The 18,689-nt window shown below is 41.1% G+C and overlaps 1 protein-coding gene across 5 annotated transcripts; it reads left to right on the forward strand.

Annotated features, from left to right (window-relative positions):
* Positions 1 to 1,979: 1,979 nt before the first annotated feature.
* Positions 1,980 to 17,428, forward strand: dzip1 (DAZ interacting zinc finger protein 1). 5 transcript variants are annotated; one of them, XM_085398150.1, is made up of 19 exons: positions 1,980 to 2,086; positions 2,640 to 2,787; positions 2,983 to 3,585; positions 5,441 to 5,525; positions 8,258 to 8,373; positions 9,185 to 9,343; positions 9,437 to 9,568; positions 9,648 to 9,710; positions 9,814 to 9,942; positions 10,206 to 10,254; positions 12,287 to 12,337; positions 12,511 to 12,570; positions 13,017 to 13,192; positions 13,289 to 13,490; positions 13,821 to 13,995; positions 15,832 to 16,190; positions 16,447 to 16,568; positions 16,690 to 16,849; positions 16,976 to 17,428. In XM_085398150.1, exons 2-19 carry the CDS (start codon positions 2,785 to 2,787, stop codon positions 17,059 to 17,061), a joined length of 2,730 nt encoding a protein of 909 aa, XP_085254276.1. In that variant the 5' UTR covers positions 1,980 to 2,086; positions 2,640 to 2,784; the 3' UTR covers positions 17,062 to 17,428. The 5 variants fall into 5 exon arrangements, with proteins under 5 accessions (XP_085254276.1, XP_085254273.1, XP_085254278.1 ...); XM_085398147.1 differs by having other exon boundaries at positions 2,711 to 2,787; XM_085398152.1 differs by lacking the exon at positions 2,640 to 2,787.
* Positions 17,429 to 18,689: the final 1,261 nt, after the last annotated feature.

Genomic DNA, 18,689 nt, shown 5'->3' on the forward strand with positions numbered 1-18,689 from the left:
AAGAATAAGTTTCGATAATACTCTTTAAAATTCCATATAGCTAGAGAATTTTTTATTCGGCATCAATTTTTTATTCAGCATCTCTGCTCTCCCCCATAATACAGCAGGTAGAAACAATAAAAAGTACAGATTCTACCAAACATCACAATATTACAACCCAAATCCAAAAAGCTGGTCTGCTGTGTAAAAATCTAAATAAAAACAGGATTCAGTTATTTTGCAAACACAGTACAACACAGAAAACAGGTGTTTAAACTGAGAAAATGTAGCATTTAAAAAAGAAGAGAAAGAAGGCCATACTGAATTTGATGGAAGCAACATGTCTCAAATAAAAGTTGCGACACAGACATGTTTACCACTAAGGTCTTCCCTGAAAAACCATGTTGTTTGGATAGGAGTCTATTTCAATAATGGCTGTGTGGCAGGCAAAGTGTGGACCCAAATACAGGAGTCGTGAGACAAGACTTAAACTTAGCTTAAAAGCAGCTTTAATGCCGAAGAGTCTCCTTATACCTTATATATACCTATAACCCTATAACACAAAAACACGAGTAAAGAATGAGGCAGGAATTAACTAACCAAGGAAGGAACAGAGCTGCAAGGAACACATTTTTGAGGATGACTCAGACAATAAATACACTGCAGACAATGAGGGTAAAATAAAACAGGTGGGAAACAGTAGAAACAAATCAGGGATAACGAGTCAGAGAAGGTCAAACTGAACATAATGCAAAAGCAAAATAACATTTAGACTAACACAGAGACATTTAAACTTGGCACAGACAAAAAGGTCAACAAACATGAAGACATGATTGACTGAGGAGACGTGGCACAGAAAGACCAGACAGATGATGACTGGGAACTAACAAAACTATACATAACAAATGCTATGCAAATGAAAGGTGTGTGTGTGTGTGGGGGGGGGGGGGGGGGGATTATCAAACCAATAACACAAATCTATAAATGTTTAGAACATAAATCCCTTAAAAACAAAGACAAATCATTAACTCACAAAACCAAAAGACTTTGAGTCAAAGACCCAGGGGCCGTGTTATATGTTGCTGTATAACCCGTCAGCTGTAAATACCTCACATGTGATGGAGAAATAACAACATTAACGCATCTACGAAGTCTAGTTAAAAAACAACGATCACGAGAAGTTCAAATCCGCTTGAACGTGTGTTTTTATTTTTGTTCCTTCGTCTTCTATGGAACTGAAAAGAAAGGACGAAATAATATAATAAAGACGCAAACAAAAAAGGCAAAAGGAAACAACCACAAGGTGGAGTCTTTCTGCAAGCCTGGCATGCTGTAGGTTAGAGGATCGGAAAGTTTTCAAAATCTTCACATGCATCTATACATGGTGCTTTTGCGTCCCTGTAGATATGCAGGTGTCTCACAATTTCTTCTAATGTGCTCTCTTTTTGTGTTTTTAAATGTGTTTAAAGTTATTTCCTTCCGCTGAAGTGGGAAGATTCTACACCCCTATTCAGCCCCAAATTGAACAGCTGCTCCCTTCCCCCACTTCTTACTGCGAGATGCATCAAACTCACGCCGGATAACACCGGAAATAATGTGTTTACTTCGCCAAAGTACAGGTTCGTAGTAATTCTTGGAAAGCTTTGGTATCGAAGCTGGAAATAGACTTTTCAGAGTGACAGATGTGTTTCTATTCGGATCAGTGAATTGGAGTTTCCGCAGTAAAATAAGACATGAACCTGAATTGAATATCGCTAAAAATTAAAAATGTAATTCATAAAAATAAAAGAAAATGACGGCTCAGTCAGAAAAAAAAGCTGAGGTTAAACATATAGCATATGGCTAATGTTTGGGAACATTGTACTACTGCGTTTCTGTAAAATGAAATAAAAAGGTTTAAATTTAGCTTAAACTTTTCTGCATTGGCATTTTATTTTAAAGGCAAACGAGGAAGTGTCGTATTTATTACGTCTGTCTTGACCGTTGTCTTTTCGGAGCAGGCATTTAGGAATGTGGAGACCAGCAGCTACGTCACCCTCAAATCGCCTGGGATCTCGTCGAAAATAAACTTTTTTAAAGGCCACGAATTAAAATCACAATCTTCCAGGTAAGTTATTTTTCATGTGGTAGTCCAATGTCAAACTTAAGATTAAATATTCACAGGTGTTAGTGACGTGTAATAAGGTTTAATATTGACTTAAGAAAAATGTCCGTTACCCAGACAGGCAGGAATGAAGAGATTTCAAAGAGTTGTTCTTTTTTTTTTTTAGCTAGCGGCTATTCTGGTCTCTCTTTTTTTCTAAACCGTAACTTGAAGTATTAAGAAGGACAAGCTCAAGCATGCCTGCTGTTGTTTGACTTGAGATCAAGCAGGGGAATAAAACAAAAGCCTGCCCGAACTTGAAATGACTGTTTAGAGACGTGATGCCGACAGATTAACGGTATTTGCTGTTAGCATGGAAAACGTTTTCCTGAACCTCCCTCGTGCTCCTCCGCAGGTACGTTAGTTCGCCTTTTATTCTGTTTCACACCGTTTAGATGGAGGTGAGTGAGGAGACTTTGTTGTACAGAATAAGCTGATATGTACTGCAGGTTACAGCGCACTGTGAACTGTGTGGACACGTTTTGTTGGTCGCTGTTTAGATAACGTTTCTCCCCAGGGACGCTCGCCGCTGTCTCCAAGGTAACGGGGCGGACGCCTAATCTTGCTTGTCGCTTTGTGCTGCTTTAGCAACGGAGGCGGAACCGGAGAGGAGTGACGGCTCTTTGATCTGTTTCTTCGAGTAAAGGCAAAACCAGTCGAAGATGGTAAGGGCGATTGGCTGTGTGAGGACAGCAGCAGCAACATAGGTAGAAGGAGGCTGAGCAGGAAGTGGTGGAATCTGTGCTCTGCTGTTACCTCGCTGAAGCAGATGCTTCTTGATGTATGTCTTTCTTTCTCTCTCCTAGTGATTGTATTTGATGCTAATGTGACTCCATCCCTTTCTCTCCTCTTTTTTTCAGCCATTTCACGAGGGAGTCTACTACCCGTACACCAGTGACACCCAGGGGACCCACTCGTCAGCTGGGATCCCCTCTCTTCTGAATTCTCCTCTCAGCCAGAACATTGTAAACGGCCACACAGCATCATCTGCACCAGGCATGACTCCGTCCAGCACCACCTCCGCCTTTCTCCCTTTCAAGTTCCGCCCACGCAGAGAAAGCGTGGACTGGCGGCGGATCAATGCAGTGGATGTAGACTTAGTAGTGAGCCAGCTGGATGTGGATGCCCTTCAGGAGCACATCAGCATGGTGACCTTCTGCAGCTTGGAGGGGGAGCGATGCCAGCGGTGCCAGACCCCCGTGGACCCAGCTCTGCTGAAGCTCTTGCGCCTTGCTCAGCTCACGGTGGAGTGGCTCCTCCACTGCCAGGACTTTCTCTCCCTCAATCTGCGTGCGGCGGAGGAGAGGCTGTCGGCCACCGCCAGGGAGCGTGAGCAGCTGCTGGTTCAGCAGAAGAAGCAGGAGGAGAAGGTGAAGGCGCTGACTGCAGAGCTCAAGCAGCGAAAGAAGGTTATTCGCACCCAGCAGTCGCTGCTCGCCCCACGAATCATCAGCAGCCACAAGGTACCGTTGACAGGCTAAACACTTTCTCTTTGAGGGCTATTGGAGCTGTTTGAATTTAATATATGTGTGGCAGCAGACATCCACCCCCACCCTCTTTTTTCCTCTCCGAAGGCCCAAGTCTGTCATTGTTCCTGAAACCTATTCACATCTTTGGCTTTGTGCATTTCACAACAGGGTTTCACGGGAGAAATGGAAAGCTTTTAGCATGGCCCAAGGAAATTCGCAGCTCTGAAAGCAGTTGTTATGTCCTAACCACAGTCAAGTTCTAATAATCTTTGTTTTCATGCAGGAAAAATCAGATTTAAAGCTGCTGAGCAGATGGTGTCAATTAGTGGCAATTAGTGTATTTTTTTTTTTAATCTTAAAAGGAAAGCAAACCCATCTGCCATCTCATCGCATGTCTGTGAATGCTGTCCCTGTAGGTTATTTATCACACAAATAAAAAAAAGCTTCCTGTCCTCTTCAGGTGAACAACTAGCTCTGACCTGGCTAGGCTGTTCCCAAGGCAACAGATATAGTGTGTCATGAGAGCATGTGGTTGCTAGGTGTGCGCTAGAAGCTCAGCTAACAGAGCTGGTTCAATTATTGATAGCGAGGCCATGTGCATGTGTCCTTTGAGGACCTTTGCTACTTTGGTGCCATATTTCTACAACATGAACCCACACTGCTGTCTTTGAAGACTAATTTAATTTGTCTCCTAATTTTTCAGAGTTACTCCTAACCAGTAATTTGAATGAGCCCCTCCAAGTCACATGACTGCATTTGAGTTTTTGCTAACATATGTTTTGACAACATATCTGTAGCAATATTTAGTCCCAGGAACAATCAGAGGCAGTGTTAAATGTAGCGTGTGTGTGAGCTGGTGTGTGGCGATGTCTGCCGCAGGGAAACATGATCATCACTCATGCTATGTGTCTGTTTGGAAACATGAGCCTAAACTCAGGATGCTTCTGTTTGGAGCATGTTTATGTTGCTGGGCTCTGTCTGAATCAAACACATGCTGCATTCATGAACACACAGACAGGTGGTTTGCTCCACTACATTTGTGAAATCTTAGGAATTAGTATCAGTTTGTAAGATCGGTTATCACAGATTCCTCAGTTGCAATTTATGCAAAATGAAACACCTCACATAAAGATGGATATTTTTAAAAATTTTAAGGGTACTGATAATATTCTTACTGATACAGTTCTTTAACTGCTACCTTATTTTGTTACTATTGTAACTTCTTTAAGGAGAAAAAAACAAAAAGTTATAAAATAGCATTTCTTTATTTTATTGTGCAATTACTTGATAAAATAAAGCTGATTCATAAAGCTCTTCCTTAGTAAGAGAAGGTGTAAGTGATTGCTGTTCCTCTGCCAGCAAGGAGGCTGTGGAGAGGGTGTCTGTTCAATGTGCTCTCTCTCCTCCAGAGTCCTAAGTAAGTCCAGTCTCCTGCCAACATCAGCCACTTGGTGTTTTTGTCTGTCAGGCTGCACTGACAGACAAAAAAAACTTTTAGTCCGCTAGTGTCTGCTTGGGTCCCATTGGACAGTCCACCTGTCTGTTTTTTGACTGAGCAGATTAGTCCGCAGATAATTGACGTTACAATACACCAACTATATATGCAGCTTGACTACAAAGCTGTCAGGTCTCCAGCTGTTGGTGCCTGTAAGCGTGTGTTATGCAGTCTTAATACACTGCAGCATAAAAGAGAGCACTGTCCACCACAGTGTGGTAAAATAATAGTAGCATTGGTGTGTTTATGATGAGATATTAAAGATTTTTTATTATAAATTTTGAGTTATTACGTAGTGATTTATTTCTGCAGCCAATTTGATTAATGCATTTTTGTGTTCTTTCTTGCTTTTAGTGCCTGCATTGTGAGAAATCGTTCCTCAATGCCTCCTTTCTGCAGAATCACATGCAGCGGAGGCACCCTGATGAGTACGAGAGCAGTAAGTGAAGTTAGGATTGATCTGAAGAACGACATGGAGGAAAAATATGAAGCATGTTGATAACATGCTTACATGCAGTTACAGTGGCTTGCAAAAGTATTCGGCCCCCTTGGACTGTTCCACATTTTGTCACATCATACATGATTCCAAACATTTTTTACAAATAAATAACTGCAAAGTGGGGTGTGCATAATTATTCACCCCCCTGAGTCAATACTTTGTAGAACCACCTTTTGCTGCAATGACAGCTGCCAGTCTTTTAGGGTATGTCTCTACCAGCTTTGCACATCTAGAGACTGAAATCTTTGCCCATTCTTCTTTGCAAAACAGCTCCAGCTCAGTCAGATTAGATGGACAGCGTTTGTAAACAGCAGTTTTCAGATCTTGGCCAGATTCTCGATTGGATTTAGATCTGGACTTTGATAAGATAAGATAAGATAAGATAACCTTTATTAGTCCCACACGTGGGAAATTTGTTTTGTCACAGCAGGAGTGGACAGTGCAAAAGTTATGAGGCAAAAATTAGAATACAATAAGAATAAATACAGTACACAACTGTACAGAATAGAATAAAATAAAATACTATATACAGTAGAATAAAATAAATATACAATAAGATAAAAATAGAATACAAATACTATATACAACTGAGTAAAAATACAACGATGACAGAAAGGATTATTGCACTTAGTATTATTGCATATGTATGGATGTGTGTGCTTGATCAGTTAAAGTCTTTATTATGGAGTCTGACAGCAGTGGGGAGGAAAGACCTGCGAAATCTCTCCGTCCCACACCGTGGGTGCCGCAGTCTCCCACTGAAGGAGCTGCTCAGTGCTGTCACAGTCTGCTGCATGGGGTGGGAGATGTTGTCCATCAGGGATGACAGCTTAGCCGCCATTCTCCTGTCACTCACCACCTCCACTGGGTCCAGAGGGCATCCTAGAACAGAGCTAGCCCTTCGGATCACCCTGTTCAGTCTCTTCCTGTCCCCAGCAGAGATGCTGCCGCCCCAGCAGACCACGCCATAAAAGATAGCAGAAGCCACAACAGAGTCATAGAAGGTCTTCAGGAGTGGGCCCTCCACTCCAAACGACCTGAGTCTCCGCAGCAGGTACAGCCTGCTCTGCCCTTTCCTGTAGAGGGCGTCTGAGTTATGAGTCCAGTCCAGTCTATTGTTCAGATGAACACCAAGGTACCTGTAGCTGTCCACAGCCTCAATGTCCATACCTTGGATGTTCAGTGGTTGCAGTGGAGAATGCTTGTGCCTGCGGAAGTCTACCACCAGTTCCTTGGTTTTACTGGCGTTGATCTGGAGGTAGTTCAGCTGGCACCAGTCCACAAAGTCTTGGGTCAGACCTCTGTACTCCTTGTCGTCCCCATCAGTGATGAGGCCGACTATTGCAGAGTCATCAGAGAACTTCTGCAGGAAGCACTGGGTGGAATTGTGGGAGAAGTCAGCAGTGTAGATGGTGAAGAGGAACGGAGCCAGAACCGTTCCCTGTGGGGCCCCCGTACTGCAGACGACCCTGTCCGACACACAGCCCTGAGTCCTCCTGACTGGGCCATTCTAACACATGGATATATTTTGTTTTGAACCGTTCCATTGTTGGCCTGGCTTTATGTTTAGGGTCGTTGTCCTGCTGGAAGGACAAGTCTCCGCCCCAGTCTCAAGTCTTTTGCAGACTCCAAGAGGTTTTCTTCCAAGACTGCCCTGTATTTGGCTCCATCCATCTTCCCATCAACTCTGACCAGCTTCCCTGTCCCTGCTGAAGAGAAGCGGAGCATGATGCTGCCACCACCATATGTGACAGTGGGGATGTTGTGTTCAGAGTGATGTGCAGTGTTAGTTTTCCGCCACACATAGCGTTTTGCATTTTGGTCTCATCTGACCAGAGCACCTTCTTCCACATGTTTGCTGTGTCCCCCACATGGCTTGTGTCAAACTGCAAACAGGACTTTTTAATGGTTTTCTGTTAACAGTGGCTTTCTTCTTGCCACTCTTCCATAAAGGCCAACTTTGTGCAGTGCACGACTAATAGTTGTCCTATGGACAGATTCCCCCACCTGAGCTGTAGATCTCTGCAGCTCGTCCAGAGTCACCATGGGCCTCTTGGCTGCATTTCTGATCAGCCTTGTTCGGCCTGTGAGTTTAGGTGGACGGCCTTTTCTTGGTAGGTTTACAGTTGTGCCATACTCCTTCCATTTCTGAATGATCGCTTGAACAGTGCTCCGTGGGATGTTCAAGGCTTGGGAAATCTTTTTGTAGCCTAAGCCTGCTTTAAATTTCTCAATAACTTTATCCCTGACCTGTCTGGTGTGTTCTTTGGACTTCAAGGTGTTGTTGCTCCCAATATTCTCTTAGACAACCTCTGAGGCCGTCACAGAGCAGCTGTATTTGTACTGACATTAGATTACACACAGGTGCACTCTATTTAGTCATTAGCACTCATCAGGCAATGTCTATGGGCAACTGACTGCACTCAGACCAAAGGGGGCTGAATAATTACGCACACCCCACTTTGCAGTTATTTATTTGTAAAAAATTTTTGGAATCATGTATGATTTTCATTCCACTTCTCACGTGTACACCACTTTGTATTGGTCTTTCAAGTGGAATTCCAATAACATTGATTCATGTTTGTGGAAGTAATGTGACAAAATGTGGGAAAGTTCAAGGGGGCCGAATACTTTTACAAGCCACTGGATGTCACTGTCACTTGTCTTTTCAGAGCTGAACTCCCACAGTGAGCAGAAATCTGAGATTAATAGTCTCAAACTGGAGATCAGCAGTCTGAAGGAACAGATTGTTCAGCAACAGCAGGTGTTAGAAGCCAAAATAGCTCAGGTAGGATCACAAAGCAACATCTGAACTTTAATCAGAAAACATTAATCAAATAAAACTGAAAGCTGTGATTTGTAAATTATCTTTGGCCTGGGTTACAATAAAATAATACAATATTTACTATTTGGAAAACTCTTAATAAAAAGAAGAAAAAGGTTCTTCTTACAGGTGTAAGATGTGCAATGTTGTTATGCCAAAAGGGTTCTCAGCTTTGTGAGATACTCATGGAAAAAAGTGTCTTGAAGCCTTTACATGATGTTTTAAGATCTCAGTGTACTTTTTAGCATCAATGGTGCCTTGGCTAAAGTGAAGGTAACACTTTTCTGGGGCATGATGGAGCTTGACTTCAATTCAATTCAATTTTATTTATATAGCGCCAAATCACAACAACAGTCGACTCAAGGTGCTTTAGATTGTACACTATATCCTATAATAATAGATAATAGACTTTTGGATTAGCTTGTAGCACTGTGGCCCTCCTGTGGTCCAGAAAAGCACATGACATCCTTTTTCTTCCTAATCAACAACAACAACTGAAATGATGACACTACTGATCCCAATACCCCTGTTACACTGTATTACTGCATTGCCAGAAAATAAATTCAAGTCAGAATCACTTTAGAAATAGCTCTTTTTTTAAAACGGCAATTTTCCATACTGTCTATATTCCTAGCTTATCCACTAATCTCACTTTGTAACACTGTCATCACAAAATGCTGCTATTTTATTGTAAGATATGGATCACAGTGCGAAAGCTTTTTTTTGAGAGCTTCGTGGTCACTAATGAAGCTCATGTTAACGGTTGTGATTCTAGGAAAAAGAACAACAATCGATGCACAAAGACCTGTTGAGAGAATTGGACCGTTTTAAGGCCGAGGAGATGGCGCGCATGGACAGAAAGATAGAAGACAGCAGGGACGGCATGCGCAGAGAGATGGAATTTCTTTACAACCGAAATATTCAGGCTCTCAATGTATGAAATCAGTATTTTTTTGTATACCACTGATTTGATCTTCAGGGTGTCTTAATCATTCCTATAATCTTTCTTATCTGTTTCCATTCATAGGAAGTAAATCAGAATCAGACAGCCAAGCATGAAAGGTCAGCCAGCCCTGTGCACTCACAGCCAGAGAGAGATGTGGACATGTACAAAGAGATCCAAGCCATCCAAAAGCTGGAACACCAGCTGAAGAAACAGGTCAGTCCTGAGATTGTTGCAAACCCCAAAGCGATTTTATTTTTAATGCCACTTAAATTGCTAAAAATGACTCTTATAGGATAAGAAGTGGGAATCCAGACTGCAAGAAATGAAGGTTCAACACGAGTCTGAAAAGAATCAGGTATGCTTTAATGTTCATCCTGATTAAAGCATATGCAGTATTAAACAAGCTTCTTTTGAAATGAACCAGCCGGAAAATTCATCCTCTTCCCGTTGTCTTCCAGCTGCTGAATGAGCTGAGCAAAATGCAGTCGTCTTTATCAGAGTACCAGGAGCAAAGCCAGAGGCAGCAGCAGGAGATGAGGAAGAGGCTGCAGGAAAAGGAGCAAACCATCAAGGCTCAGAGGGAGCAGGTTAGCTCACACAATCACAGTGGCACAGTAATCGCCTCACTGCACAATTATATTGTATCGAGGAAGTAAGGCGCGGGTCCGGTGCTTGTTAAGGATATCCTGTATTTGCTACATGGGCTTGCATTGACATGAGATAGTGTACATTTGGCTGGAAGCTACTTGTGCTTTTCCTGGAGTAGTTCAGTTTTTAGATTATAAACCAAGAAATCCTTGAAGATACTGGATCATGTGATCTAGTAAGTGACATTTGTTTTCTTCCCCAGATAAAGACCATTTCCTCAAATCCACCTACAAAAGTAGCTGAAGTACCAGGTATGGATTCCTTTTAATAATACCACAGTCACAGCTGTAGGTGGAATTCTCCTGTAGCTTGTGTGTGCTTGCATTAGCGATGTGCAACCACTCCACTGCCTTTCTACATCACATCTGTTTTTGCTGGAACAGCCACCTGTGTTTGAAGCATAGAATTGTCTATTCAGTAATAGATGCCTGTATTTAGAGTGGTGCTAGGGTTCTAAGCTGTGCGCGTGCGTAATCGCGCACGGCTGGCACAGTCTCTGTGCACAGAAAATCTGCATTGCGCACAAAAAACAAAACAAAAATCTGACCTGAATTGAAATTAAAATAAATACGTTAACAATTCATTCTGTTTTGCAGTGTGAGTCAGTCAGTGACTGGCTGCTCCAGCCAATAATGCGATTCACATTCGTATATACGCAGCTAATCAACGTTGTTGACAGGCTATGGCAGCGTCCTTATGTGCCGACACCGGTGTTTTAGCTAGCAAAGCGGCGTGGCTGATGTGGAGTGAAGCCACGTTAATGACAACGTGTACAACCACTGGAGATGTGAGCAGGACAGATGGAACAATTGATGGAAAAAGTGTGGACTTTATACCAGTTTTTAAATTGTGTTGATAGGCCATGTAAAACCAGAGTTATGATAAAAATATCTGCAATGTTTGGGTTTTTTTCCTGAATACTATCGTTGTTTATATTTACTGCGGGAAGAAACGGTAAAAACTGTGTTTTATAAGGAAAGCGCTCTCCGCCTGTGAGCAAAAGCAAAACCAAAAAAACCCCCCCCACCCTTTCCTATTGGTGGAAAAATGTACCATGTCAACCAATCAAAAAATGATATGGCAACATGGCATTTAGTTGTTTAGGAAGGGGGAAGTTTTAGGAGTGACGGCGGTGTTTTGAGATGTGACAAAATGTGGGAAAGTTCAAGGGGACCAAATACTTTTGTAAGCCACTGTATACTGTAATTTGCAGACAAACAGTTACAGGACTCTCTCCCAGACCATAGACTCATAATACAAGTCAGAGCTTTATAAAAATAAAAAAAAGAAAGAAAGTTGTGTTTTCAAAATTGGAGTTCAAGTTATTTTTACTTCCAATAGTGTTAACATACTACACAGGTCATGAACAAGATTTTTTTAAATTTTCATTGTAAGTGGGCTAAAGCAGTTAATTAAAAGTAGTCTAACATAAATGTAAATGCTGTAATTTGATTATTTTAATAAACCATGTAACTTGGATGGATTCGATGCTGGCGTGACCACAGTGCACACGTCTGTTGTTGCTCACAGTGGTCCAAGGGACCGCTCAGGGAGCTTGTGTGTTTTCTCAAACACATGAAAAATTAGGGAACATTGGTGCTAGGCCTTTATATAGGTTTACAGTAAGTCACCTTTTGGTCAGCAGTATGTAGATTATAAATCATTTTACTGGCATCACAAAAAAAATAAGTAAATAAACCAGCAATAAATTAAACTACACATCCAAAATAATAAATAATCAACTCTTATGCTGTGTTAGAAAAAACAGACAAAGGGCTATAAGGAGTCATTGTGTCCTAATATGCCAACTGTGCTGCTCTTACAGAAATGATGACACTTTTCTGTGGTTTGTTTGCATTCATTTTCTGTCAGACAATTTCAATTTGGATTTATTCTTCCAGACATTGTGGCACAAGTTAATCTGTCTGTGGTAAAAACGCATCAGCCTTGAGTAACACTCAATCATCACTTCATCTTGTCAGTTGTACAGAGGACCTGTCCAGCACAGAACCACCATGAGCAGAAATGAAGCGGTCTTTAAAATCAAACTTTCATATATATTACTCTGAAACACCAAAAGCTAAAGTAGTTATTTATGCATCTCATCTGCATGATGGTATCTGGAAAAGTTTGTATCACATATGAAATTACATTGATATAGTGGAAGCAGTGGTATAACTCTGAGCATATAGTCTATATATAGTTTATACTGTAATGCTATAACAAGGAAATAACATTTCTGATCTTAATGCCACACTTTTCATCTTTGTTTCTGTTTTTCAGTCACTGTCAGTCCTCCGGCTTTGGAACCTAAACAAAGAAGAATTGTAGTCGGTAAGTTAATAGAAGCGTGCCACCAGAAGCAACATTTGTCACTCCCAGTGAGGCTGTGCATGTGCTTTTGTGCACAAAAGATTTAGCGTTTTGTGTTGTTTTTCTACTGCTCATACTCAGTATTCATTTTATCTGACCTTCTGACTTACCTGGACCTCATGCTGTCCAATTAGAGGAGCCAGTCTCTGTTCTTAAGCTGGATCCTATTCAGGAGGTGTCAGAAGAGGAGAAAGGTAAAATACACTAAAGACATTAAAACCAGCAGATCCAGCTGATTGCATGCTGCTGCTGCATGGATAAATCAGTCTCCTCTGAGTGACCGTTTTCAATGAGTGCATTTGGACTGAGATCATCTTATTCTGTACTGACACAAAGGACGTTAAGATGACCTTAGTACACTAAAGCATTTTGGAAAGCCAACTCTTGGCCTGTGTATATTCTGTGATGCTGTCATCATCATGTCCATTCATCATCTTGTTGCCTTGTTGTTGACAAATAAACTTAGAGACATTCTCCTCCTCTGCAGTCACATCTACCCAACTCCACCTGTGGTTTGGAGCTTCCTGTGAAAACTGCCAAATGCATGCTCATTGTATTCTTTTATTTCCCGTTTGCTGTCTGTAATTGGACCATGAATGTCCTGAACAGCTCGACTGACTGACTGAGATGTCCTTTACAGACTCGAGCAGCCAGTCAGACAGAAAGGTGGTGGAGAAGACGCCTGAGCCGGCTCCAGAGAAGAAGCCAAGGGTGAACACAAGCGTTTTGAAAAGGAACTCCAACATAAAGAGAGAGATACAAGCAGAGCTTGAACAGGCTCTGATCAAGAAGCTGGAGAACTTGGGGGTCAAGCCTGTATGTTGCATATTCCTAATGAGCAATACAAGGAAGAATATGTACCCTTATGCTAATCTGTAATGCTAATGTTATTCCCTCTACCTCTTTTAAAAGGATCAGAGCGGTCTAAAGAACAAGGAGCTCACTGCGATTCTGTCCAAGCTGGATTCAAAGCGGGAGAGTGTTGCAAAGTCGATGTCTGGCTACTGGAACCACCGGGAAGAGATAAAGAGCATTGTGGAGCAGAAGCTGGGTGCTCAAAGCACCAGCAATCCTGCTGCATACTCTCAGCCTAGATCCAGACACCCTGTTCAAGGTGCTTTCCAGTTCTTAATCATCCAAAAGCCTCTTAGTGCATGAGATCATCTTCTTAACCAACAAGAAATAATACACTGTGCTTTTGTCAATTATATTGCTGTTTGAGCTACTGTTAGATTTGCTGCTCCTTTTACAATCAGAATTTTTCATCGCATGTGGGTAAAGTTGAATTTTATTTTATTTGACAATGACTGCATGTGCTTTCCATAAGGTAGGTGTAATCTGTTATAGCTTGTTTGCTGCCACATAAGCTGATTTAAGTTCTGACACACTGTCAGTGACTGAGCTGCTAATTGTGTTTACTTGACTCGTTTTTCTCTTCATTCAGTGTTGCAGATCCGCCCTCGCTCCAGCAGCCTGCCCTCCAGAGCCAGCCAGGGGGCGTCTGCTTCTGCAATCAGACAGCCTAAGACCCCTCAGCCAGCACCAAGGACCAAGGCCACCGCCCAATTCAAGACCTCTACACCCAACTCCAAGACAGCCTTAAAGAGCTTTGCTACCAAGTATGACAACAAGTTAATTTATCAGTCTTTGTAAAAGAATAGTTTGTCCATAAATGTCCACTCAGTATTTACATGGTTTAATCATAGCTGTGATAAATGTTCTAAAGTCATCTTTGATGAGCCATTGAAAAAAAAACTCACACAGTTTTGAACCATTTAAATATAGCACGCTGTTACTTATATCACCGGTCTGTTCATCATCAGTTCAGTGGAGCACAGTTAAGGTTCAAAACTTTTGCCATTTACTGAAAAAAATCAAAGTGATGTATATTTAAGTATGTCTCAGTGCTTGGTTGTGAACATGGTTATAGGCATAAATGAACCCGTGCTAAAGCAAGGCTGCAGGGAATTTTATATTTTTAATATTTGTTTAGAATACGACTATATGTAGTGAGCTTTGCTGAGTTCTGCTTCTCTTTTCTGTTTGCATTCGCACCTCCAGTAGGAATGTTAACGTGATAAAATAGCAGATGGTTACCATAGCAGCAAGACATCCGCAACAAAAAGGTAGAGGTCGCCATAATCAGAGTTGTGTGTTTGTGTGTGTCATGGTTTTCATGGTAACAGTGTGCTGTTAAGCCCCAGTGCCTGCAGCCAGCTGATGGGTAGGTTGGACTTTAGTATAGAGTGCTATCCGTTCGCTGTAAGGCTAGTATGCTATGCTAGCACACATGAAGCAGCTGGGCTGGGTCAGTACAGGCTGTGACACACAGGTGCTGAGGTCTTTTGTAACCTTACTTCAGTATTTTCTGTCTCCTTTTCTTCTCTGTGTAGAATCATAATAATAGTTTAGTATCACGACCAACACTTTGGAAAATACAAATGTTCTATTTCAGTTCCATTTGGTTGTTTCTGGAAATTCCCATTTTTTTCTTTTTTTTTCTTTCTTGATTTTTTTTGTAATAACATTTTTGAAACGATTGGGCACAAAACAGGTGTTGTACTGTCAGGATGTGGCAGGTAAACCTGTATCAGACTCAGTGCTGGATACACATGCAAACAGTGAAAGTGTGTAGGATGTTCACTTTATTCGGATGGGGTGGGGCTTGTATATCACAGCTGATGTGGTCTGATCATCCAACACCCCCAGCAAGGAACACATCTCTGACCGGGGTATTTTTTGTAAGGAAAGTGCTTCCAAGTGCAGTGTGACACATCAACAATTTTGTAATCATTTTCCAGGAAATTGCAAAGTCTGAAATACCGTTAAGAACATTGTCAGCCTCCTGCTGACTTGTCATAGACTGCTTAAGTTGTATCATTTTGAACATCAACTAGGAACTACGGCTTTTTTCAGGGGTCTCAAACTTGCGGCCCATATTTTGACATGAATAAATATGAAGCAGTCTGGCCCTTGAAGTAAACTTTTATTTTGTTAAATACGAACAAAATGGTAGCTGAAGTGCTGCCACGTGTCCGGCCAGAAAGAGAGGAGTAGTGTGTTTATTTGGCAGTTCCGTGAAAGGCTTCAGTTAGTTGCGAGTGAGAGAAATAAATTGCGATCACGTTTGCAGTTTTGACCTGTTATACAATGCTTGAAACAAAACACTGTGTTTTCTTGTTTGATGTCCGGGGGTGGGGGGGTGGGGGGGGGGGGGGGGGGGGTGTCCTACTTGAACACTAAAGTGGCCCTCCAATGAAGTGACAGTGCCAGCATTGGCCCACAGCTCATTTAAGTTTAAGACCCCTGGCTTTATTATCAATGAAGTTCTTACACTTAAAAAGTTAACACTTTGACTTCTCGGTTATTTGAAACAGAAACTAAATGCAACATTGTTCTGATCACTGTCAACTTAGTTGTGTGCAGCAAAAACTGTTATTTGTGTCATTCTTAAGGACTCCTCCCTTCAGTTCAGAGGAGGAATCTGAGGATGATGTCACAGAAGAGGATGAGGAACAGCCCCTAAAACACCAGCAGGGGAAATCACCACAACCCAGATTTAACCAAGCAACCCAAATCCAAACTAGAGCTGACAAAGCCAGTCCTGTCCAGGACAGGCAGGCTATTTTCAGGCAGTCGCCTATCTCCAACATTCAGTACTCCAAAGTGGGTGGTGTAACCAAGACTGCGGTCACAAAACTAAAGAGCGATGAAGAGGAAGATGATTGGTCAGAAGTCAGCGAGCAGCAGGAGACTGACCTCCAGAATTACAAAGACCAGAACGGCAATGTGGAGAAGAAAAACTACGGGAAAGGTTAGTTAGGTTTGATGTTTTGAAGGATCTGTGTAAAATGACATTATACAGCATACATGTTCACCCTTAGTGCTGTGGTTATAGCCATTCCTCAACTCCCTGTGAATGGTACTATCTGGATTTTGATCAGTGGTTGTTGATCAAAGACCATTCACAGGATGTGGTTTATGCTATCATAGTTTGCTTGTTATGTAAGATTCCAAGGAATTGTTACAATGCCTTAAAGTGTAAATTGTGTGTTATGTCTTTTTTACAGAAAACAAAATCAGTGACCTGGCGAGAAAAATGGAGAAGCAGTTTGCTGAGAGAGCAGTCAAGAAACCACCAGGTGGCATTAGCGTCTTACCAGAGAGGGCGGATGAGGTTCAGGAACTCAGTGTAAGATGATGTGATCTCAGTGGATTGCTTTGATTTGATACTGCATAAATAAAAATGTAAGCTGTCATCGCAAAATTAAAAATGATCCATAATGCTGAAACACTAATATACTTGCTGGCAGTACACAGATCTAGAGGAGAGCAGCGAGTGGATGGTCTCCTCCTTAGAGGACCGACGGGATATGTCAAAACCAGCCCAGGATTCAGGACCAATGAGGAAAAGCCTGGAATCACGAAGCACTAGTGTCTGGGGAACCCCCACAGAGAAGGGTCTTAAATCAGGTCAGTGCCACTTTAATGCAGATGAATGTTTTACTGCCTCTCGTGGTCTTCATAGGAGGACATGTTGACATTTGGAGTATGAAGCTTCTGTCTCATGCTGTCTGTGTGTTGTCGTGTGGCTCTCAGGTCTAACTGAAGCTGGAACAGGAAGCACGCTAAAGAGCAGCCTGTGCTCCCTGAGTGACATCAGTGACTCTGAGGACATCAGCTGATCACACAAAGAAACCTCAGCCACCTCCTCTGGCAACTACAATCAATCATAAAAAGCCATATTATAAAAGCTGTAAATAGAGGAAAGCAATATTTCACAAAGGTAGCTAGGATTCAGAGGTTGGCATAGAAAAGGTGGCCATCTAATCAATACCATAGACCTCGAAACTCTCTTCTTGCCTTAGTCTTTTTTACTGTTTATCTTTTAATAGATTGTCTTCTGTTTTTCTTATTTCGTTTTTTACTCATATACAATCCAAACTTTAAATGAGATACTGATTTTGGTACTGTATGTAGAGTGGGTACGATTTTGTATATCCCATTTTATAATGTATGTGACTTTGTAAATAAAATATTTATACAAGCAATCATAGATTTTTCTTATGAAATGATTTCAAGCAAGTAGTTTTTTGCCCAAGTTTTGCTTTAATGGAAGTATTCTTAATGTCAATAAACACAATGAAATATGTCCAATGAAGGAAATAAAACAATGAGCTGTACAATAGGAAGTCTTAACATGTCACAGGAAACAATCTTTTGAGATGCCTATTCTGTGGATTTTGAACATAAAACTTCATGTGACAACATTTCAGCATTAATTCAACTGCTAAATATACAGAATATGCAAAATATGAGATATCTGCAAACCAGTTTCAATGCAGTCTTGTCTAAAACAGCCTAATAATTAACTGACATCGTTATGTTACAGTCTATATTTTTAATTCAGTAAGATAAAAACTAGAATATACTTTAAATGCTTGAAATCGTTAAAAATGGCAGGATTTGTGGAAAATTTTGGGTCAATTTTTGCTGTAATTTTGGGGGTAAACAATATTATTTAGCTATAATAATATTATTTCATTTATTTTATATAGCACCAGTTCACAGTCTTCAAGGCAAGCTATCTGAGCCTGGCGTCAGATGAAAGTTAAAGTAGACCCAATATGCCTTTCCTTATATTCAGGCAAAGATTTACTTTCAAGAAATGTGAAAATTAGAGAGAGAACATGCAAAACTGCATTAAAAGACTCCAAGAATTAAACACATAAGGGGCATAAAACAAACTCAGTAGATTCCCTTGAAACTGATCTTATGAGATAAACTGAGTTCTTGTCATACACACTGAAAGTTTACGTTTCAGCTTTTTGTAATGATCTTGTTCTTTTTTTCAACAACATTTTGAGGTTATCTGCTGATCTGTAGGATTGCAACATCTATCAAGTATACAGAAAACATTGTCTTTTTATTCGTTTATTTAATCTTGAGCACCATCTTCTGGCATCTCAGCAGAAGTACAGGCTCAGTACTACAGTAAGGACTTTTTAAGAAATATGAGAAATTGATCACTGTGTGTGGCACTCGTTCTCAATGGAGAGCATTACCGATTAAATTCACTTTCGTTGATTTCCAATTAAAGTATGTCATTTTTATTTATAAAATGCTTTGTATTTAGCGAGTGATGAGTAAAGTGCTTATCATTAAGGACAGAAGAAAAATACAAAAATAAATAAATGAATAATAAGAAATAATTCAAAACGGATTTTAAGAAGTGACTTAAAAATAGACAATGGCAGCAAATTCCACAACTTAGGCGCTGTCACAGCAAAAGCTCTCTGAGCTTACGCTGTGT

The sequence above is a fragment of the Rhamphochromis longiceps genome, linkage group LG23, assembly GCF_057381845.1.
Source record: "Rhamphochromis longiceps isolate RC_006_pf linkage group LG23, R_longiceps_female_GT1.1, whole genome shotgun sequence".
In the NCBI taxonomy this organism is placed as follows: Eukaryota; Metazoa; Chordata; class Actinopteri; order Cichliformes; family Cichlidae; genus Rhamphochromis; species Rhamphochromis longiceps.

What these genes read in the sequence shown, in the direction of transcription:
- dzip1 (XM_085398146.1), top strand. An exon ending in GAATCATCAGCAGCCACAAG is followed by an intron (nt 3,586 to 5,440) that starts GTACCGTTGACA and finishes TCTTGCTTTTAG; the next exon opens with TGCCTGCATTGTGAGAAATC. An exon ending in TCAAGGCTCAGAGGGAGCAG is followed by an intron (nt 9,943 to 10,205) that starts GTTAGCTCACAC and finishes TTTCTTCCCCAG; the next exon opens with ATAAAGACCATTTCCTCAAA.